Source organism: Lytechinus variegatus, chromosome 2 (genome assembly GCF_018143015.1).
Source record: "Lytechinus variegatus isolate NC3 chromosome 2, Lvar_3.0, whole genome shotgun sequence".
Lineage (NCBI taxonomy): Eukaryota > Metazoa > Echinodermata > Echinoidea > Temnopleuroida > Toxopneustidae > Lytechinus > Lytechinus variegatus.
Genome location: NC_054741.1, coordinates 57229482 through 57253816, shown reverse-complemented (window position 1 = coordinate 57253816; position 24335 = coordinate 57229482). Strand labels below are relative to the sequence as shown.

General features: G+C 36.3%; 1 protein-coding gene across 2 annotated transcripts in view; it reads right to left on the bottom strand.

Moving 5' to 3' along the window:
• Window positions 1-24335, bottom strand: part of LOC121408452 (TRAF-type zinc finger domain-containing protein 1-like) — a 48649-nt gene that overhangs the window by 19397 nt on the left and 4917 nt on the right. For both annotated transcript variants that reach the window (XM_041599926.1, XM_041599928.1), the window contains exons 2-7: window positions 11943-12033; window positions 8752-8887; window positions 8129-8182; window positions 6583-7102; window positions 5471-5749; window positions 2779-2858 (exon numbers count right to left, since the gene is read on the bottom strand). In XM_041599926.1, the coding sequence (XP_041455860.1) occupies window positions 2779-2858; window positions 5471-5749; window positions 6583-7102; window positions 8129-8182; window positions 8752-8887; window positions 11943-11977 (1104 nt within the window). In that variant the 5' untranslated portion in view covers window positions 11978-12033. The remainder of the gene's footprint in view (window positions 1-2778; window positions 2859-5470; window positions 5750-6582; window positions 7103-8128; window positions 8183-8751; window positions 8888-11942; window positions 12034-24335) is intronic.

The window sequence follows — 24335 nt, the reverse complement described above, 5'->3', positions numbered from 1 at the left end:
TAACATTTTAGTGTGTATTTATTTTAAAAGTAATAAATTTACATAAAATGTCATTCTCTTTGCTTCATCTCTTTGTTGCTTTTATTGAATCGGGGGGGGGGGGGGGGGGGGGTGTGTGGTCAAAATATACCCCTCAGAACACACTTGTTTCCCTAAACTAAAAATAGTAATTAATATTTGTAGAAAATTGTAGGATTGTTTTCATGAACATATTGTTCCATGAATTGTCAAATTTGGAAAGTAATTGATTGAGGGCGAGAAATGAAAATGAGATAGATCTATGTAGAGATGCAAAGATTACACTGTATAAGTAATAATGAGAAAGTGGGGGCGAGGTGAATTAGAATGGGAGAAGGGAAATGAAAAAGTTTAAATGTGAAGGAGTCATTAACAGAGATAGAGAGATGTATAGAGAATTGGTTAGATAAATTTCGTGAATGATAGTGGCCTAATCTCGGAGGGAGGGAGATAATGAAAGCGATAAAAGGATAAAGCATTTTTTTTTTTTGGGGGGGGGTTACATTTCATGAGAGAGATAGAAAGAAAATGGCCAGGTGCTCAAAGATGAATAAATATAAATGATTGGTGACTGAGGTATGGATTAAGGGATACAGGTGGTATGAACGTGTCCCAATTAAGGCACAAAGCCGTGATGAGTAGTGGCCCCTCATGTGCACTCCTCTTGGAATTTGGGCAATAAGTGAGCATATTCTAAAGTGGACCCCCCCCATCGCCCCATCTCTAATGGCCAGTTTTTGGCACGGATTAAACCCCGTCTCTTCTTTTTTATTTAGGCTTGTTTATTTGTTTTTTTTTTCATGTCAAATATTTTCTTGAAGAAATTCCCCCATTGTGCTTCCACGTTTGTAACCCTCGCCGCAACTGCACTGGCAAGGTGGTTCCATGACATGCTTATATAATACAAAATTGAAATTATAAAGAAAAAATAATAATCATTGATTACAGGGATATATGCATGGTTGTCAATTATAAAAACTGCGAGCGAGCAAACATTTTAACTTTGTAATACAAAATCTAACTTTGTGATAGATGTTGATATGATATGAAATAGCATATATCATATTTCACTTTTTTTCTTTTCCTTTCTTTTGTCAGACCGAATTTTTCATGATAATGCTACCTTTCTTTCTCCAACGAGACTATTAACTAAGAACTAGATGAATAATGCAAGCGGGAAGCTGCATCTGAGATTTTCGAAAAGAATTGGATGACCTATAAATTATCAATTTTGATGACCTTTTCATATTTCCTTTTTCTTTCCTCTTAAATTACAATTCGTATTTCCTCTAGGCCTACCATTTTAGACTATGAACCTGAATAAAGAAAATTAACAAAGAAAAGGCGATATTAAAAAGGATGATGAAATGAACGAGGCACGTCCTATATGCACTTTGTTGCGGGGAAGGAACATTAAACTAGAACTATCAATGAAGGTGATAAATACCCTTGCCCTTAGCCGTTACAAACTTACAATGGCAACAGTTTCAAACTATGAAAAAAATATGTCTTGCCCATCTTTACCCAAGACCTCCACGAGCAAGTCATGAGCATAACTGATGAAGTAGTTTGAACCGCAAGATTTTGCCTAATTTTTGACACATATATTGTTACCATGGCAACACGATTCCGACACATTAAAAAATATGTCCTGCACATTTTTACCTCGAGACCAATGTGTGAGCCAAATTTCATGAGAATTGGTTTAAACTAACCAAGAAGCAGGAACCAATATATTTTTACCTAATTTAGGGCAAATAGTATGTGGTAACCATGGCAACATGATTTCCGACACACACAAAATATGTGTCTCTCACATCTTCACCTCAAACTCAATATGTTAACCAAATATCATGAGAATTGATTGAAAATTGATCTAGTAATTAAATCTGAAAGTTTTTTTTTACCATTTTATGTCATATAATATGCCGTTACCATGGCAACATGATTTCTGACACACAAAATACATTTTAAACCTACGGGAATCAATTAAATTCCAATACCAACGCCAACACTGGACTTGAAATCACCCAATGTATGTACCAAATTTCTTTTTTAATCACATTTGAATTAAGCACAAAAGGGGCGATTCTAGACTGAAAGTCAGAGTTATTATCATCATTTTGGGAGGTAGGGTGGTGCTTGAAAAATATGTGGCGTTGATATAAATTATGTCATCATTCTAAGGAAAATGTCCTATCCTCAACGAAGTAAACACATTAACTATTATGCTTAGGCCTAGTTTTGCTTATAAAAATAAGGGAAAGACTTATGATTGTTCGTTTTTCAAATATTGAAAGAATACATCATATGCTATCCAATGACACAAAAATTATTTCGAAAGTCCAAGTAAAACTCAAAATATCATCAAATTACAGAGGGCATACGGTAATTATAGAAAATGATCGTAAAATTACCCTTAAGTCACTTATTGCAGAAAGCCGCCGTTTATGTCTTGATTTTAATCACGACATAAATTTATGTCATTCAAATGGATTTATGTCATGATTTTATGTCGCGATTTCAGACATAAAGCTTTATGCAACGGATTTATGTCATTATTTGTGTTTATGTCATGATTTATGCTATATGACGTAAATCGTGACATAAATCATGACATAAATCAATACATAAACTTTTATGCAACAGGGCCCTGGGTACAAAAAGACACATGTATCTCTCTCAGTAGAACAAATAAAAAAAAGAAGCAAAACACATACTAACTGGTGCACATAAATGAATGAAGAGTGAATAGCATACCTGATGTAGTATAAGATCATCCAGAGGAAATGCTTTATTACAGAATTCACAGGGTGCCATAACAACCTCTCCTGAAATACCTACATTAACAAATCAAATACATGAACTTATTACACAAAGTACATGTAGCCTTGGATGCTAGGAACAAATACCATGCATTTAAAGATAAATACCAGTGGGCCGTTTCATAAAGCTATTCGTAAGTTAAGAGCGACTTTAAGAACGACTGGTGATCCTTTCTTACATGCTTAACCATCGGCAATGAATATATCATTTACCACAAGAAAGGATCATCAGTCCTTCTTAAAGTTGCTCTTAACTTACGAACAGCTTTATGAAACACCCACCAGTTGTGGTAACAATCTCAAAATGAGTTCGAACAGAATCCAATAAACTTATTACCACCCAAGTGGCTCTAGAAGAAAATGCGTACATGTACATATAATTGATGAGAAATCCACAAAATAAGCACGGAATTCCATCAAATGTCAGGTATTTTTCTGAGCAATATTAATACATTGTCCCACATGTGCTTTTCTGTGTTAGTGATCATCAGAATTATCATTTTTTTTAGCTAAGATTTCATGACTTCCCAAAGATAAGTTTACTTTAATGTACCAGATCTAGATATATGATGACATTTTGACAATTAACCTTGATTTCAAAGACTTTCTACATGAAATAATTGTTTGCTGCAACTACAATCTTTTACCTTTAAATCCCTTTATTTGATTGTGTTCAATATTCTTAGCCCTTTACTTTTGTGTGCATGTGTTGCGTCCCTCTCCTGACCTAGAATTTTAGTTCAATGCCATCAGAATATTGCAATCTGTTCAATATTCAACTGAACCATATTGAATGAGAGGAAAGAGCAAAAGTTGCCTGTGCATTCATTGTGATCTACACAAGTAGATGTAATCATATCTTTAAAATGTTTTTTATACTCATCTTTTCAAGTGTTTTAATTTGAATTTCAGTTACTACATATCAGTACCCAGTGAAATAATAACATAAGTACTTTTGTTTTGGTTGGTTTCAAAAATAATATGTGTTGTTCTATCAGGCAATGAATTTATTGAATTCAGTTCCATGAATATTGTACTTGTTGTGGTGTAAAGCAGAAAGTATTATAAACCACTCAAGGGCAGTCAATGTTTCATATTATTATCATATTGGCAAAGCATGGTAAAGTTATGCCATGTTAGGTACAGTACAGCTGGTGGGCCCTTCTTTTGCTGGAAAACCAAAATTTTTCTGTTTTGATGAAAAGGACTGCATTTCCATATCCCTCATCGCACTTTGAAAAGGTGCCATGATGGTAATATCAACAATCAGAAAATGAAAATGAGATTCTTGATCTACAAAGATTGAATTTCAAGAGTATGAAAATAATGAACTGGGCCCCGTCTTACAAAGAATTACGATTGATTTGATCAACCGCAACTATGGAAGGCCAGCAATGTCAACATCGCTTATATTCAAAATGATTTCAAGATATGATGTATAACTCATGAATTCATTATTTTGTTAATTTGGTGTGTTTCCTTTGTTTACAAATGACATTGTGCAGATTACCTGTATGAAAAATTACGATAATGATAGATTTTCATATAGTGAGGTTGATTGGATCAATCGCAACTCTTTGTAAGACAAGGCTCAGGTATCTGAGTTGGCAACAAAGAAATGGTCACAAGTAATCCATCCAGTCGTGCATAACTTAGTCATGCATAACTTACATACAGCCTTACAGACTGGTTTTTATTTCTCACTCAATGTTATTTATATCAGATAACAAAAAATTCATCAGAATTAAACACATACTTATGCAATCTTGCTTTAATTTCATTGCAATATTCTCAATTGAGTTCTTTTTCATTTTGAATTACATACCGTAATCTGTACATGGTGAATGACTTGGCAACATATGCCCTATAAAACCATGGTCTATTAAAAGAAAACATACAATGTAAAGTTTGACTTAAAGCGAAATACTAGTAGTTGCAGTAAACACTGATTTCATGAGAAAGTCTGTAAAACCAGGCTTAATTGTCACTATATCATCGAGGATCTAGATCTGGTACAGTTACATAAACTGAACTTTGTGAAATCTTGAAATCTACGCTGAAAAACGTTCACACTGAAGATCACCAACACAGATAGGCACACGTGGGACAGTGTATAATTTTTGCTGAAATAAAGACCCGACGGAAGTGACCGAATCCGTGCTTATTTTGCTTATTTCTCAGCAATTACACAATTTCTTCCAGAATCCTTTGGCACATATTTTTTATTCATACAAACAAACACTTGGGTGGTAATTATATTAGATTCTGTGAAAAGTCATTTTGAGATCGTTACCAAAACTGGAATTTATCCTTAATCAATGAATGCAAATAGTTCAAAGTCTAGAATACTGCATCTAACATAGATCAATATCATACATACTGTACATATTTTATGTAAATACCCTTAGAGCGCTTTACTTGTTAGTCTGAGACATGTCTTTCAGCAAGAATCAAGCTCTCATCTTACCTTCTACTCCTTTTTCAGCACACACAAAGCAATGGAAGATACTGGAAAGCTGCAGCGAGAGATGCTGATCAGAAACCCTGCAACAAGACGCAGCATATACATTGGGTACACTGCCTTGAGTAATAATTATAAAAACCAGTAACATCTGTTATAAGCTTACCATTTTCATCTAATGCACTCCATAACGATGGCTGAGATGTTCGGCTAGCCAGTCGTCTTCTTGACGGCGAACCGGCATCTCTATCATTCTCCCACTGATCCAGCTCACTGTCATCAAAATCCCTGTTCCCATGGTTGCTAGGTTGGACACTGCCAAGGAGGGCATCAAAGCTGTTGTCCAGACCAAAGACCTGGTCATCCTCGTTCGAGATGCTGAGAGCCAGAAGGCGGTCAGCTTCCATCTGATCAGCTGCTTGTGTGTTAGACTGCTTTGTAGAATCTGGAAAACACAATGAATCATGGATAACTTTACTTCTCAAATATAATTTCCAGTTTGGGCTGTAGGACAAATACTTCAACAAACTTCTGCGCAGCAATATTTAAAACCTCATTTTGTGTGAAACAAAAAAATGAATAGCAATTATGATGTAATGCCCCCCAAAAAATTATTCCCTGATAGTGGTGGTCCATTATAATAATGTGGAATGTGACGCATCTGCTTATCAATAAGAATTGTCATCGATTCTTAACTAAAATTGATATTGATCTCTACTTTCATACTAACACACTACAAAATGGACCAGTAGCATCCTTGAAGCAAACAAGTAATTTTAATTTTAAGATTATAAGGAATTTTCTCCCCAATTTCACTTTTATCATCAAGATTTGATGCAAGAAGTCAAGATGATAGGCGAGAAGCGCAACATAATTGGTATATCAATAATATAAGTATTCTCCTCCTGAACCCAGTTTGAGCTCAATTTAGTAGCCTTGTTCATCCTCTAAACACCAACACTCAACTTGAAATAACACAAAAATATGATTATCCAACTGCGCTGGACACACTGAGGCAAACAAATTAGCAAGCTGATTTGATGCCCCAGATGTTAAATGAATGACTTATGTTAACTCATACTTTTGAACTATGATATCATTTTTTAAAGTAATTGCAACCTGATCAAAGATTCAACAGATTCCTTTGATGACATCATTTATCTTCCTTCAGTTGATGAAAAAGCCAATTCTTTAGTGATTTTCTTGAATGTGTTGCCGCTTCAATGTCCAGCAATGGCAATATGCATATTGAGAAGTGGATATTATGGACTAAATTACCTTTCTTCTTGCTTGCTACAGGTTTTCTTTGGTTTGTATTCTTATAAATATTCTGCACTCTATCCTGATTCTTCCTCTGTCTCCTGTTGCGTCCTCCAGGATTTGCATCCTGCGCACTACTTCGATTGTCCTTGCTTCCCCCGTAGAACTGTGAGCTGCTCACGTTAACACTCCTCATTGACGGCCTTGTCATATTGTCGTCTAGATCATTGGGGTCAACGTACTCTGGAAACGCAAATCGATTTGTCACTGCATGATAGGTAGTCTCATCATAGTCTTCAAGGTTATCAAATAGCGATTCCACGGGGGGTGGCTGCCGTGGGATGGAAGGTTTCTGGTCAGGGAATGCGCAGTCTGTGATGTCGTGCTGATCCCGGTCACGGTTCTGGATGTAGCGTTGGCACTTCGGGCAACATTCCGTGCGGCTTCCACAGTAGTTCAGGTGCTCAGCCATCTGAATGAAGGGGAGTTCTAGTTCACAGTATTCACAGTGTTTGATTCTCTGTGCACACTCATTCTTCTGCAAGGTGAGGATACATGCAAAAAAAAGGTTAGATATCAAACTACACTTACATAAAAAGTTAAAGCAATGACCAATGAAAGTATGGTTGGAACTACCCCTTATCGACCACCTAATTTTCTAAGCATTGTATCTGCGAAAATATTTATCAGTTTTACCCAGTTTTGTCTCATTAGTGCAGAAAATTGAGCAGATCAGAATCCCATGTTTCAATCAGTGACTCCGATTCAATCCGCGTAAATATCAGCGAACAACGAATACGACGATTTTACATTTGCACCCTTCTTTTGAAACCGACCACCTGTGATACACTAAGTTTAAAGCCGATTCTTGTCGCGGTGGCTCAAATATTTTGACTCTTCCAAATCAGTTCTATGATGTCAAAATGCTAAATGATCCTCTCACTACTTCCACTGCGAGCTCCTGAACATGATTTGACAGACGGATATTTGTTCTAAAGCCGTTTCCTATCGAATTACTTGGTATTAACAACTGTTTTTTTTTGGCAGGGTTCAGGTCTAGTCAAAACAATTTTGAAAAATTCTACTAAATTTGTATCTTTTCCCCCTTCTTTTTCTCTCATTAAATCGTTCCTATGGACACTGTCTCTACTCTCCTTCGCGTATCGTTTGCAATACGCAATAATTGTAATGCGCGCAAAGTGGTCGATATGTGGTGGTCTCACTATACTTTTAAAAAAGCAGTAAATAAATCAAACAAAATAATGACACTCTACATGCTTAAGTGTTAAGTGTTAATCGGGTTTAGGTTAGCTTTTAAATGTTTAAATCAAAACATGTATCTTGCCTACATTGAAATCATCCATATCAGACCATAGAAATCCATGTATTAACTTCACAGGGCCATCAAATTTCTTTGAGTGATGGTAGTGGTAGGAGATATGGCCTTCAGAAATGATTTGTACATGTTCTCTGCTGAATGGTTCTGTAGCTTACAAACAGCTTTATGGAACAACCCTTTGGTACACAATTTATACTGTATCTTGTCAACATCAAACGGCCCTACCTCATGTTCTTCCACTTTGCATTTTTCCACTGTTTCTCCACACTTGCAGGTTATCTAAAAAGAGAAATGAAACAATTACTGGTACAGACTTTGTTCATTCACAGTAACTATTTTTTAACCAGTCCAATGAACTAGTTCAGCGATTCTGTATGCTTTATTGCCCAGCAGAGCAACAACTACTTGTTTGTTCTCAAGGAAAGTTTTGGAGAGTGTTCAAATGATTGCATTCATTTGAAAACTGTACATTTTCGTAAACAATACATATATAATTTTAGGTGAAGATCATTTCTTGGTATGGTTTCTGTTAAGTCACTCCTAATCTTGTCTGAAAAACAAAGGAATCCAGAAGGCTTTTACTATGTGGTGTTTCTTCTAGATTGGTTAAGGAATATGACAAGAATCTTTATAGCGGGCACATGCTACATAATTCACTGACCCCGTATTGGTTGGTTCCTCTAAGTAATTAAACATGTATGTCTACAAGAATAAATGTAGAAGAATGTCTCAAAAGCAACAATCTTCCGGCTGATATCATACAAAAATTCAGGGCAAGAAAACAATTTAAACTAAAATTCTGACGGATACTAAGTTAAATTTGATTTTAACTCGAAATTTGTACTTACTGGCTTATGGTATTCCTCAAAGTGCTCTTCCATTTCTGATCTTGGAACAGGTTCTTGGCAGTCTTTGCACAAGGTGATGTTCCTCCTGCAATGAACTTCATGCATGATGAAGTTACCTTCTGCAATATCCTCCTTGCTGAAAGATAAGAAGTCAATAATATGCTGGATTAATAGATCATACTATTTTTAATGAAAATGACAGATAGATGATATTTATTATGATAGAATTGAATTTGCAGCCAAAGGATGAATTTCATGAATTTGTTCGGAAATTTTTGGTATACATATATACAGTATAAAAAAAAATATATAAATGAATAGGGAAGGGGGTAATAAGAGAAATGTATACAAAAGAAGAAGTAATATCACAAAGAAGAATATGAAGAAATTCGGGGTAGACTACAGTTATATATAGCATTTAATGGCATGGTCACACCGCCCGAGCGTTGTTGGAGCAGTCGTGGAGCAGAGAGAAAACAATCATCAATGCTCGCTACCGTTTACCATTTTCGATTTCGATTGTTGTTTTTTGTTTTCAATTTTTGTTTTTCGATTTTTCCCCCAATTTTTTGAGCGAAATTCGACCCTCTTTCCCTACCGCTCCACGACTGCTCCAACAATGCTCGGGCGGTGTGACCAGGCCTTAAAGAAATAATAAACATTTTTCATATAAATAGTTCTGATGGTAAATACATGTAGGGAATAATTGTACTTCTCAAATTTGATTAGCATTTCGGGTTGGAAGAGAATGTAAGCTTTCAAAAATGTTCTGTAGGACTTCCTATGCTATTGCCATGAACAAAAAAAAAATTCATGTAGAGCAACTAACAAAAAATATGAAACAAATTGCAATGTAATACCAGGAAAATTATTTCCTGGTAAAGGCTGTTATAATGTAAATGCTTTTCACGATGCATTTCCTTAACCCTGGACTATACTTTTTTGGTTTCACACTGTCTTTCTTAACCACATACTATTGCTTAGCCGGGGTTAACAACTTAACCCTGAGTCCTGGACAATTGCACAGCTCATGGATATTGATGATTTTGCAACACAGAACATGATTTAAGTGCAATTCCAACTTCTGTGATTGGCTAATGCTTAGCCCCATTTTCCTTAGCCTGGTTTTGTTTTACACTGCATCTCTTAGCACCGCAATTGTGGTACTAGCACTGCAATTAACCGGCTAACCCTGCTTTTTTGCAGGGCCACATAGTACCGTACTATTTACCGTACAAGCCCACTTTACTTAAACGTAGTGTGAAAACGAAGTGGGCGAAGCTTAACCCCAAGAAGTTGGTGGGGCTAAGACTGCTGCTTAGCCCTATCAATTACCTGGGGTTAATGAAAATATGTGCAGTGTGAAAAGCTAGACAAAAAAGAATATATGGACCTAGAAGTAAGGTACTGACACTTTTACAGTACCGTACATGTAGCATCAAATCATCCACATTTGATGTACTGAAAGGAAATCCAAATTTCATGATTAAATGTGAGAACACTACATGTATCAAACTGATAATTAAGCAAATGACATAACGATTTAGGGAAATAATTGTCATTTAGAGGCTATTTCTCCCCCATAATGGGGCGATTACCAATTATTGCACATTGAATAGGCAAATTATGAGTGTGTGAATATGAAAGATTGCAATTTACATATTTGCTTTTAATAACCAACAATGCTTCAAAAAAAGAGAGAACTTTATTTCACGTGAATTGAAATACACTAAATATGTTTGCAGCAGAAGGTTGATAATTAAAAGTGGAAACAGATTGTAAGACAGGAAGAAGCAGTGATAATTTCTTATTGCTATTCTTATCATTTTTTTTATTGTTCATTGTGTCCAATTTATTAAAGCACCCATCAGGTGTGGACCAAATGCATGTTCTGCATGATAGTTGTAGACTTTACACAGTGTCAGGATCACCATATTTACCCTACAGTTCCCCTTATACAAAATTTCAACAATGAGTTGGGAAATCCCAACTGAACACTAGTCTTTGTATTTAGACCCTAGATCCTTTTTTCTTGCATAATAGACCAAAAAATGAATGACAGATGCAATTGTCATTAGTGTTATTCAGTTTTGCTATTCATTATTAGTGATTTCCTTCCCCAATTTTTTTCACCAGTCACTGAATACAAAACCAGCTTGGAATATGAAAGAATAAAACTTGTTCTAAAATTAAAATAGGCAAAAAGAGATCCAAGATGCAGATCTTTGCCAGACGATCAAAGGCGTTATCCAAACCCTTGGCCTCTGGGTATTCCCAGTGTTTCATCATACATTGCAGGGCTGATCTATTATTATAACAACTATTGCGAAATGCCATTTCATTCCAAGGAGACCCTTGGCCCCTGGGTATTCCCAGCCCATTACTTATCACCAATACTTGTTTTTTATAACTACTATTGCCAAATGCCATTTCAGTCGACAAATTCGAACACTACTATTGCACTGTAAACATGTACCAATGGACAATCAAATCACAAACATTGATCCAAAGTCCAATGACTTACACACTGTATGATACACATTGTAAAAATGCATTATTTGAAAAGAAACGGACAATACATACAGTGTATAAATTTTAAATTGATTCGTGCAACGGCCCATTTATTTTCAGTGAACAATAAGAGAAAACCATCATTTTCTAACATTTTAACACAAGACCTGTAAAAATGCAAGAGTTTTATCATTTCAGATATTTATCGATTTCATTAAAATAAGTTTTAAAGATTTTCAAACTATGTAAAAGCAGATCAGTGGCAGGCCTAATGCGTTGTGTCTCATATACCTGTATAAACGAAGAAAATCATTGAATTGATGTCCAATCATGTTTTCAAGTCCCATGGTGAAAATTCCAATATAACAAATTAGGAAGTGATTTTCTTTTACAATACATTTTCTGCATTTTTACAATCCGAACGTGGAGACATCTCTAAAAAAATATGCTTCATTTCAAAACAGACCATTGGCAAAAATTTGTTTCTGAAGAATATTTTTTGTGTCACTTTACTTTATTACATCATACATTCTGTACACTGTAACTGATGCAATGTACATGTATTTGCTTGGTTCCTTTAATCACTACAAGAACTATATTTGAAAAATAACTTAATCCAAAGTAGACAAGATGTCTTACTACAGATGGAGAGAAAGAGAAAAGTGAAGAGATATACTCACCAGTTGGTACAATACTTTGTGGATCCTGACTCCATGATTACTTGGAAATGGGCTGTCCTCCCCTTTTAACTTCTTTGAATAAAGTAGTTTCCTGTGGAATATTAATTATAAAGTTATGAAAATCAAACATGAAACAAACTTCACATTTTGTTAATCACAAAGCATCGAGTCAAAATGGTTCAATTGGTAAATAATTTACCCAACCAAAACATGGCTAAATCTAAACCAAAAGCTTCAGTCTACATGTACATGTATATGTATTAAAGGTCAAGTCCACCCAAGAAATAGTTGATTTTAATCGATAGAGAAAAATAAAACAAGTATAATGCTGAAAATTTCATCAAAGTCGGATGTAAAGTAAGAAAGTTACAATTTAAGTTTCGCTTATTTTTACGAAACAGTTATATGCACAACTCAGTGACATGCAAATGAGAGTCAATGATGTCCCTCACCCACTATTTTTTTTATTGTGTGCTTAATAAACATTGTAATTTTTACAGATCTGACAATAAAGACAAACTTGATTGAACCATGAAAAAAAATGGTGGTTATACCAAGTGGTAAAAGAGGAATGAGACTTTGTTTCACAGGAAAACAGGGAGAAAATTTGAATATTTCATATAATAAAAAAAAAAGAAAAAAGAAATAGTAAGTGATGTGATGCGAATGATATATTATGTGAAATTAAGGGAAACTTTAAAATGTCATAACTTTCTTATCCAATTTTGATGAAGTTTTCAGTGTTATTCATGTAGGATTTTTCTCTTTTTATTCCAATCAACTTTTTGCTGGGATGACTTGTGGACATATAATTATTACAGAGCTACCAAGTCTCACGCATTGTGCGTGAGACTCACGCATTCAGGGTCCGTCTCACGATCTCACGCATGGCACCCATTTTTCTCACGCATTGGGACCCGACAGAAAAAATAGAGAAAAAGTAGCATTATTCGCTAGATTATACGACTGGCCGGCCGCCTTCGCGTCTAGCCCGGCACGCGAGACGAAAACGAGAGTGCAGTCAGCACACAGCTAGTACGTGATACGATGAATCGCGTGCGTGCATCGCATGGTTTTGTAGTATGGATCGATATCATGATGAAGCCCATATCTCATGCGCGCGCGTTGCGCGCATGCCTTTTGGCAACGTACGAGTGTAAGTACTGGCCGCGCGCGCGCAGAGACGCCGTGTCATGAAAATCTCACGCATAACATTTTTTTAACTTGGCATCTCTGTTATTAGTTGTTCCGCCAAACTAATGGCTCCAATATCACCAATTGACCCTAAATATCAGAAATTGTTAAACAAATCCCCAAGGCCTAGATCGAGTCAGAGACCTGTCTAACATTAAGCCAAATCTGGTTTTGTCTTTTGATATTATTATATCTAGTCTCTAAAAATAATCCTATTTATTCCTCCAGGTGCCATTCATACTTGTTCCTAGACCATAACAAAGCTTCAGTCTATGTTATATTGGTTGTTCTGCTGAACTCCGTTGGCTCCACTCACCAATTACAGAGACAGAAGTTCTAACTCGATCTGTACAGGAACTCAATGGCCATACATGTATGTTTATGTATTAGGTTTGGATAAACCAGGGAAGTCACTCATTCAATGAACAAGGTTATAATATAACCTTGTTCTCAGTTATATCTCCATGTGTGACAAAATAAGGGTGGCAATGTTTGGCTTATTTTCTCTTTTTCTTTGGGGCAAATGCTTATTTTTTTACACTGACAGTTTCCATTAGACCTGTTAATTCATACTGCTTGGCTCTTATTTAAATTTGATTCTTTATCTCATTTTTTCTTCATTAAAATTAGAGATCAAAAAATGAAAATTTTCTTGCCATATTACTTTCCACCAATAGAGGGCGTACACAAAAATATGCCCAAAATTCAAGTTTTTGAGCGCTCTGGTGAATACAAAAATTATTCCCACATTACTAATGATAAATAAATTAAAACTTTATGAAAATTAGTAATTTTGGTCACAAAAGTGATATTTTAATGATTTTTTAGAGTGTGTGCTCTATACAGCATTGGCATACCATAGTCCTACCTGCAGATTCTCCACAGGCCAGATGGTAGCAGTGAACAAGTGAGGGAAGTGGGAGTTGCGCGACAGCCAAAGTAAGCTCACTGTTTTCTATTGATATGCAAGTTTATTTTTCCGTTTTGGTGCATTTCAGGCCAAAAGGAATTTTAACTTTGGTCCAGTACTTTATATATTTTTATGAAATAAAGACATATCGATGAGCCCCGTGGAGAGAATTTGCACTGTTCATCTACTAATTACATAATGGCGGCTGCACGATCGCGAGCCGTCTGTCACTCTTGTGTATGAGAAATAAAAAAAAAACTTAAAATGTTTTAAAAACTCCTCGAAACAGACGGCTGCCAGCTGTCTACCTTCCTTGTTCCTTACCAAATATACATTTTCACCACAGCAATTAGTAATGTTTGTGATAAGGCCTCAAGAATACTAGGGCATCTTGATTGTGTTTGGTTTCCAGAAACGGGTGGACTCAGCCAACTAACTAAATAGGCCTACATGTCGCGTCGCTTTTCACACGGAACCTGGTCGGGCTCAACAGGCAAGACAGTGCTAGTCTACAAATGTAGACCCACATCTGCAGTGTGTGTACCTCAGCTGATTCAACGAGTCTGCATAGCAGACTAGGTCTACTGAGGCTCCAGAAGTGGGTCTACAACTTCTTTGAGCCACATCCACGAAACGTGGATGTGAGGCGGAGTTTGCTGAAACCCTCCGTTGCCAGTAGATATGGGCGGCCATAAGTGCCAAAATTACCGATTTGAGAAATATATATGTACCGTTGAAAATAAACTAAAATGCAGAAATATATCTAAAAATAAAGAAATTTTTAAAATAATTAAGATAACAAAAAAATAGAAATTCACAGAATCAAACATTAGTGCAGAAATAAGGACAAACACAAAAACAAGACAATCGCAAAGAATAATAAATGATAAAAAAATACGTAGATAACCATATAATTGAACACAATCACAGAAATATAGGTTCATGCAGGAATAGAGAAAGACTGAGAAATGTAAAGACATTCATAGAATTAAATACAACTTCAGAAATATAGACAACCGCAGAATTGAAGAGAACTACAGGAATAATAGAGACCACAGAAATAAAGACATTTTCAAAAATATAGACAGCCAGAGAATTGTAGACAACCTAATAAATATAGACAATCTCAGAATTTAAGAAAACTTCAGAAACATAAACAACAGAAATATAGACAACCTCAGAACACAAAAACTTCAGAAACATAAACAACAACAGAAATAGAGGCAACCTCAGAAATACAGACAACCGCAAAATTAAACAAAACGACTGAATTATAGTCCATCGCAAATAGCGCTACCTCGTCGAAAATAGAGACTGCAGAAATTCTGGAGAGCACAGAAATTCTGTAGAGCTGAGAAATAAAAGTACAGCACGTCAAACATACTGGAAATGAGAGGGCAATAGAGGGCGTACTACCACCACGCACGTGTATGATGCATGCATGCGACGAGTGCGATCGAGCATGTGCTATGGTTTTCATCGTTACCAGTATTTTGTATTACATTATCCCACTTGTTTTAGGATTTAATTTCAACCTCTATGGTTGATTACGTTTGTTGGGCCTGAACTTGGTAAAGAGGACTTCGTGAAACAGCGGACAAGTAGCTCACTATCTCCGATTCAGTCAAGAAGTTAGACTTATAACGGTGTTGAGAAACGGGCCCCATGATGTCTAATCTACGATGACCGGCGTGAAGTTGGTTGGATATTCGATATTCAAACTGTGAAGTTGGTTGGATATTCAGGTTCGATATTCAAACGCGTGTGAAGTTGGACAGATATTCAATATTCGATATTAAAAAATTAGGGGTTTTGAAAGCTAGCTAGGGGGTTTAAAAGGTGGAACACGTCTCGGGCAACCATAAAATAGCTGGCTTGCCCTAATACGAGGATTTTTTTAGGGGACAAAAGTCAGTGAATAAAAGGGTTGGAAATTTCTAATTTAATTTTTTTTTTCAAGGGGCCCCCAGGGATATCCCGACGGCCTAGCCAGGGTAACCACCTATCCTAACTTGTAGAACTCGATTCGGGTAACAAGATAAACACCTGCTTGACCCGGCGCATGTACATTAAGGGGCTCAAATTAACAAAATTAAAGGGCATAAAGGGCTATTTAGACCATTTTTAATTTAAAAAAGTATTTTTTTCAAGGGGCCCCCAGGGATATCCCGACGGCCTAGCCAGGGTAACCAACTATCCTAACTTGTAGAACTTGATTCGGGTAACAAGATAAACACCTGCTTGACCCGCGCATGTACATTAAGGGGCTCAAATTAACAAAATTAAAGGGAATAAAGGGCTATTTAGACCATTTTTTAATTTAAAAAAGTATTTTTTTCAAGGGGCCCCAGGGATATCCCGACGGCCTAGCCAGGGTAACCACCTATCCTAACTTGTAGAACTTGATTCGGGTAACAAGATAAACACCTGCTTGACCCGGCGCATGTACATTAAGGGGGCTCAAATTAACAAAATTAAAGGGAATAAAGGGCTATTTAGACCATTTTTTAATTAAAAAAAGTATTTTTTTTCAAGGGGCCCCAAGGGATATCCCGACGGCCTAGCCAGGGTAACCACCTATCCTAACTTGTAGAACTCGATTCGGGTAACAAGATAAACACCTGCTTGACCCGGCGCATGCACATTTAGGGGCAACTCGGTAAAGCATCTCATCAGCAGATTTTATTCATTAATGACACTCAGTCCTAATTCCTCCGCCACTAACATAGTTCCGAAAACCGAGTGATACATGTATTTTGTTTTATTCGCACAAAGTTTGTTGAGTTGTTAACCATATTTTTCTTCTCGAATCAGTCTAATCATTATACATACTTACTTTTTTGTAATCAGATTACAAAGTAAGAAAAATGAGAATGGGTTGGGTCGAATGATTATCTTTAGCCTTTTGTTGTAGATCGGCTGTCTCTGCATGCTCTTGCAGAAAATAGGCATACCGAAAAAATATGGGGCCGTATATCGATACAAAACGTCTTGTTGAAAATATGAGTTTAACGTTCTTCTAATCTTCAAATAATTCTCAGGAAACATTTTCTATGGCACGTGTAGCCTTCAATTCAATTAATCAACAAGGACGGAGTTATACCCCTAAAAAATAATTGTATTATGAATTAACATGTCTCTTTTATACGATATCGCGTGACTAATTATTGATTGATTGATTGATCGGCTAAATTGCCAATGCGACCATCACATAATTTGAATTTATATTTAAAATCTTTTTAAAAGGCCAAGATTTTCTAGCTCGCTTCGCTCGCTGGTGACTTATACAAATTTTCCACTTTTGCTATGTTTTGCTGCTTTAATATATTTCGTTTATTATCCGCACTGAACTGCTTTGAACTTAAAGGGATAGTCCGGGGTGAAAATATTTATATTTTGATACATAGAGTGGTATTCACTGAGCAAAATGCCAAAAATTTCATTAAAATCGGAAAACAAATACTAAAGTATTTGTTATTAATTTACCCAAGCCAAATTCTAACAATTGTAAAAGGACATTTTTCTATCGGGGATATCAATTTATAATCGATTGCTCAATGAAATTCATAATGTACCAACTTTAAGTTGCTTTCATACTCTATTATGATTATTTAGATTGAGCATTTGTATTTTTACTTCTTTCTTTTTGTTTTCATAGTTTTAGTAAGTTTTTTTTTGAACACTTTTCTGTCAATGTACTTTACTTGGAAATGTTTTTCTTTTAGTATTTTTATTGGTGTATATTACTTTGTTTGGTAAATGTAGGACCCCAAGGAAGAACAGCAGTATTTTGCAAATACAGCTGAATTGGGCGATCCTCCGTTATTGTATCTATATTGTTATGAAATAAAACAAACAAACAAGTTTAAAGTTTAGCAATATTTTGTGAAAACAATCATCATGAATATTTATTAGATGGGCTGTGGATGTTACATCTCAACTTTCATTTTTCTTAACGTGTTAATACATAATTTTTTTCCCCGTTATTTCATACTTGTGTGAATAATGTCTCCCTTATAGTGAAATAAGTTGCAGCAATAAAATAATATCAATGCAATAAATCAATGGACAATCCGATTTTTCTAGCTCTTGGAGGAAAAAATTTGAATAGACCTAATTTCATATAGTAAAATACAAAAGAACAAGTGGAGATGTGACATCATCAGCCCACCTAATGAATATCATGACCATACTGTTTTCACAAAACATTGCTAAAATTTAAACTTCTTAATTTGTTATCCGATTTTGATGAAATTTTTGGCATTTTGCTAAGTGAATTTTACTCTATTTATTAAGCTATAATACTTTCAGCCCGGACCATCCCTTTAATATAATATGTGGTGTATATACCCGCGATATGATAAAAAAATGTTGGCCATCTGCAAAGTTTTAAAATATCACGAGGTTCCGGGGGCTCCGCCCCAGACCAGTGGTGGCACCAAAGGATGAGGCCCAGTGAGTTGCCCAACCCCCGAAATTTTGAAGAAAAAAATGTTTAGTAAGCATTGTCATAATTCTCCAAGACTTTTTTTTTTGTTCTTAAAATTTTGAAAATTTTCTCATCCATTCACCGTTAGCATTTAGCTCCCGACAATTTTGGTCACTAACATAGATCTTTCAGGTCATTATATAAAATTCACGATGTCGCTCGCGCTACGCGCTCGCAGTAACTAATAATTGAAATAAGTAAATTATCTATTTACATGGGTCTTAAAAATCCAATGTCATTAGAGTTTTCATTATTTGTTTTAGCGAGATACATATCCTGCGTGTCCACAATTTTCATAACTGAAATATTTTCAGCGAATTAGATACCCATTCAGTTCATGATGACAAAAAAGGTGCTTAGAACGTCCAGGTATCATCCCTTCGCGCTCACACTATTTATTTGGTGAGATATCATCTTCATGACCCAATTAATGCAAACAGCTAGTCCTTAACAGGTCGCTTTTCAAGTCAGGAGGGACACCATTATTTTTTAAATAAAATTAGCTCGCACTTCTCGCTCGATTTAAAAAAATTGTGTGTCACCCCCCCCCCCACCGAGAATGTTATTTTGCCTCCTTATAGGATAAAAACCCTTGTGCCATTATTGTTCCGGACCCCATCCGATAACACTGCCCCAAGCCCCCCAAAAGTTCTGAAACTGGGAACAAAAAAGAAATGACAAAAGGAAAGAAAGGAAAGGAAGATGAAAGATATATGATGTTCATTTTCTGCACACCATGCATGTCTAAAACAATCTAAAAGTTGCTCGGGGCACAATCCTAAAGTATCCTGTTCATACTATTATGACCTCTCCGTTCTCCCTATTTTTCTTTATATTCCCCCCTCCTTTTCTTTGCTCTCTCTCCGAGTCCCTTTCCCTTCTCTCTCTTCTATTTTTTTATCTTTTAAAGTTTTTATTGTTTTTTCATAATTTTGTATAAAAAATCAAATATAATTAATACAATATAAAAGAGTAGAATAAATGATATCTTCTATTTCATTTTCTCCCTTTTCTTATTGGTTTTTTTTTCTACTCTTCCCATTGCCGGCACTAAGAGATAGGGAGGAAGTCGGGGCAGTAGTTCCCAATGCTCTAAATGGCCCTTTATTCCCTTTAATTTTGTTAATTTGAGCCCCCTTAATGTGCATGCGCCGGGTCAAGAAGGTGATTTTCTTGTTGCCTGAATCACGTTCTACAAGTTAGGATAGGTGGTTACCCTGGCTAGGCCGTCGGGATATCCCTGGGGGCCCCTTGAAAAAAATACTTTTTTTAATTAAAAAATGGTCTAAATAGCCCTTTATTCCCTTTAATTTTGTTAATTTGAGCCCCCTTAATGTACATGCGCCGGGTCAAGCAGGTGTTTATCTTGTTACCCGAATCGAGTTCTACAAGTTAGGATAGGTGGTTACCCTGGCTAGGCCGTCGGGATATCCCTGGGGGCCCCTTGAAAAAAAATACTTTTTTTAATTAAAAAATGGTCTAAATAGCCCTTTATTCCCTTTAATTTTGTTAATTTGAGCCCCCTTAATGTACATGCGCCGGGTCAAGCAGGTGTTTATCTTGTTACCCGAATCGAGTTCTACAAGTTAGGATAGGTGGTTACCCTGGCTAGGCCGTCGGGATATCCCTGGGGGCCCCTTGAAAAAAAATACTTTTTTAAATTAAAAAATGGTCTAAATAGCCCTTTATTCACTTTAATTTTGTTAATTTGAGCCCCCTTAATGTACATGCGCCGGGTCAAGCAGGTGTTTATCGTGTTACCCGAATCGAGTTCTACAAGTTAGGATAGTTGGTTACCCTGGCTAGGCCGTCGGGATATCCCTGGGGGCCCCTTGAAAAAATACTTTTTTAAATTAAAAAATGGTCTAAATAGCCCTTTATTCCCTTTAATTTTGTTAATTTGAGCCCCCTTAATGTACATGCGCCGGGTCAAGCAGGTGTTTATCGTGTTACCCGAATCGAGTTCTACAAGTTAGGATAGGTGGTTACCCTGGCTAGGCCGTCGGGATATCCCTGGGGCCCCTTGAAAAAAATACTTTTTTTAATTAAAAAATGGTCTAAATAGCCCTTTATTCCCTTTAATTTTGTTAATTTGAGCCCCCTTAATGTACATGCGCCGGGTCAAGCAGGTGTTTATCTTGTTACCCGAATCAAGTTCTACAAGTTAGGATAGTTGGTTACCCTGGCTAGGCCGTCGGGATATCCCTGGGGGCCCCTTGAAAAAAATACTTTTTTAAATTAAAAAATGGTCTAAATAGCCCTTTATTCCCTTTAATTTTGTTAATTTGAGCCCCCTTAATGTACATGCGCCGGGTCAAGCAGGTGTTTATCTTGTTACCCGAATCAAGTTCTACAAGTTAGGATAGTTGGTTACCCTGGCTAGGCCGTCGGGATATCCCTGGGGGCCCCTTGAAAAAAATACTTTTTTAATTAAAAAATGGTCTAAATAGCCCTTTATTCCCTTTAATTTTGTTAATTTGAGCCCCCTTAATGTACATGCGCCGGGTCAAGCAGGTGTTTATCTTGTTACCCGAATCAAGTTCTACAAGTTAGGATAGTTGGTTACCCTGGCTAGGCCGTCGGGATATCCCTGGGGGCCCCTTGAAAAAAATACTTTTTTAAATTAAAAAATGGTCTAAATAGCCCTTTATTCCCTTTAATTTTGTTAATTTGAGCCCCTTAATGTACATGCGCCGGGTCAAGCAGGTGTTTATCTTGTTACCCGAATCGAGTTCTACAAGTAAGGATAGGTGGTTACCCTGGCTAGGCCGTCGGGATATCCCTGGGGGCCCCTTGAAAAAAATACTTTTTTTAATTAAAAAATGGTCTAAATAGCCCTTTATTCCCTTTAATTTTGTTAATTTGGGCCCCCTTAATGTACATGCGCCGGGTCAAGCAGGTGTTTATCTTGTTACCCGAATCGAGTTCTACAAGTTAGGATAGGTGGTTACCCTGGCTAGGCCGTCGGGATATCCCTGGGGGCCCCTTGAAAAAAATACTTTTTTTAAATTAAAAAATGGTCTAAATAGCCCTTTATTCCCTTTAATTTTGTTAATTTGAGCCCCTTAATGTACATGCGCCGGGTCAAGCAGGTGTTTATCTTGTTACCCGAATCGAGTTCTACAAGTTAGGATAGGTGGTTACCCTGGCTAGGCCGTCGGGATATCCCTGGGGGCCCCTTGAAAAAAAAATTAAATTAGAAATTTCCAACCCTTTTATTCACTGACTTTTGTCCCCTAAAAAAATCCTCGTATTAGGGCAAGCCAGCTATTTTATGGTTGCCCGAGACGTGTTCCACCTTTTAAACCCCCTAGCTAGCTTTCAAAACCCCTAATTTTTTAATATCGAATATTGAATATCTGTCCAACTTCACACGCGTTTGAATATCGAACCTGAATATCCAACCAACTTCACAGTTTGAATATCGAATATCCAACCAACTTCACGCCGGTCATCGTAGATTAGACATCATGGGGCCCGTTTCTCAACACCGTTATAAGTCTAACTTCTTGACTGAATCGGAGATAGTGAGCTACTTGTCCGCTGTTTCACGAAGTCCTCTTTACCAAGTTCAGGCCCAACAAACGTAATCAACCATAGAGGTTGAAATTAAATCCCAAAACAAGTGGGATAATGTAATACAAAATACCGGTAACGATGAAAACCATAGCACATGCTCGATCGCACTCGTCGCATGCATGCATCATACACGTGCGTGGTGGTAGTACGCCCTCTATTGCCCTCTCATTTCCAGTATGTTTGACGTGCTGTACTTTTATTTCTCAGCTCTACAGAATTTCTGTGCTCTCCAGAATTTCTGCAGTCTCTATTTTCGACGAGGTAGCGCTATTTGCGATGGACTATAATTCAGTCGTTTTGTTTAATTTTGCGGTTGTCTGTATTTCTGAGGTTGCCTCTATTTCTGTTGTTGTTTATGTTTCTGAAGTTTTTGTGTTCTGAGGTTGTCTATATTTCTGTTGTTTATGTTTCTGAAGTTTTCTTAAATTCTGAGATTGTCTATATTTATTAGGTTGTCTACAATTCTCTGGCTGTCTATATTTTTGAAAATGTCTTTATTTCTGTGGTCTCTATTATTCCTGTAGTTCTCTTCAATTCTGCGGTTGTCTATATTTCTGAAGTTGTATTTAATTCTATGAATGTCTTTACATTTCTCAGTCTTTCTCTATTCCTGCATGAACCTATATTTCTGTGATTGTGTTCAATTATATGGTTATCTACGTATTTTTTTATCATTTATTATTCTTTGCGATTGTCTTGTTTTTGTGTTTGTCCTTATTTCTGCACTAATGTTTGATTCTGTGAATTTCTATTTTTTTGTTATCTTAATTATTTTAAAAATTTCTTTATTTTTAGATATATTTCTGCATTTTAGTTTATTTTCAACGGTACATATATATTTCTCAAATCGGTAATTTTGGCACTTATGGCCGCCCATAAGTAGATACCATGATTGACAGCAGATTTGTGGAAGTAGGGGCAAGAGAGGGATTAGGATCCAGCTGTTATGACCATTTCTTATCTTGTGGAATGTATACAAGTAGGGCCATTCTCTTTCACATTCTGGGCTTGCTACATGTATATAGGTCCATGGCTATACATAACATACATGGGTAGATACATATGTGTTATACTTTGAAATATCAAGGAGTTAGATGATATCTCCTTGGAAATATCTTCTATAACGGTCCACGCAGAGAGGAACGTGTATACAGAATATGAATATGTAGAAGATCACCCCCGTCATGTAATTGGGCCTAATAAGTGACATAAAAATAAACATTGCCCTTTCTTTCTTTCTTTTCCTTTCTTTCTTCTTTTTCGTTTTCCTTTTTTTCCCTTTGATTCTTCTTGATTTTTTCTTTTCCTCTTTCTTTCTTCTCTTCTGTTTTCTTTCTTTTTTCTCTTCTTCTTTTCCTGTGACCCCCTTACTTTCTTTCTTTCTTTTTCTTTCTTTCTTTCTTTCTTTCTTTCATTCATTCATTCATTCACTCTTTCCTTTTTTTTCCATTTTTTTTTCTCTTTCTCTCTCTCTCTCTTTTACTCTTTCATTCTTTCCTTTCCTTCTTTCTTATTTTTATTTTCGTTTTATCTTTCACTTGCTCTCTCATTCTTCTTCCCTTCCTTAAATATCCTGTTTTTAAATGATGTATCTTTATCATTTCTACATTATAATGGAACCGATTGATTAATGTACAGAACCGTTTTCTATACTGGACCTACCAATCAAAAATGCTAGCGCAGAGCGCTAGCTCATATGCCTACTTTTTCACAATCAGACACCTCAGAAGGGATATTTTGAAACTTTAATGTAATACACAAAGACAATATGTACAGTACTTGACAAATTACATAATGCGAACGCACAGCGAAAGCTGAAAATGTTGATATTCACACCATAAAACGGACATTTTACAAAGCACTTATGAAAAAAAAATCATTTGTAAAACAAAATAATGAAAGCTCGATGTCGGAACTGAAATAAGATATGTATCTCATCGAACAGGCAATGTCAGCGCGAAGCGGGAGCGAAAATTTTACATATTTTTGTTATTTTCCCGGAGTTCCCCTGACCTTATCTTATTCTCTTGTCTTTCTTCTCTTTTTTATCTTCTTCCTCTCTTCTCCCTTCTTTTTCTTTTTTATTTCCGCCTTTTTCCTTCTTTTAGTTCTGCCAATATAAGGGGGGGGGGGGGGGCCGACACTTCGGGCCCACCCTGGATCCGCCTATGAAATGATATAAATAGCATACACTACAGCCAATATAACCGGTAAGCACATA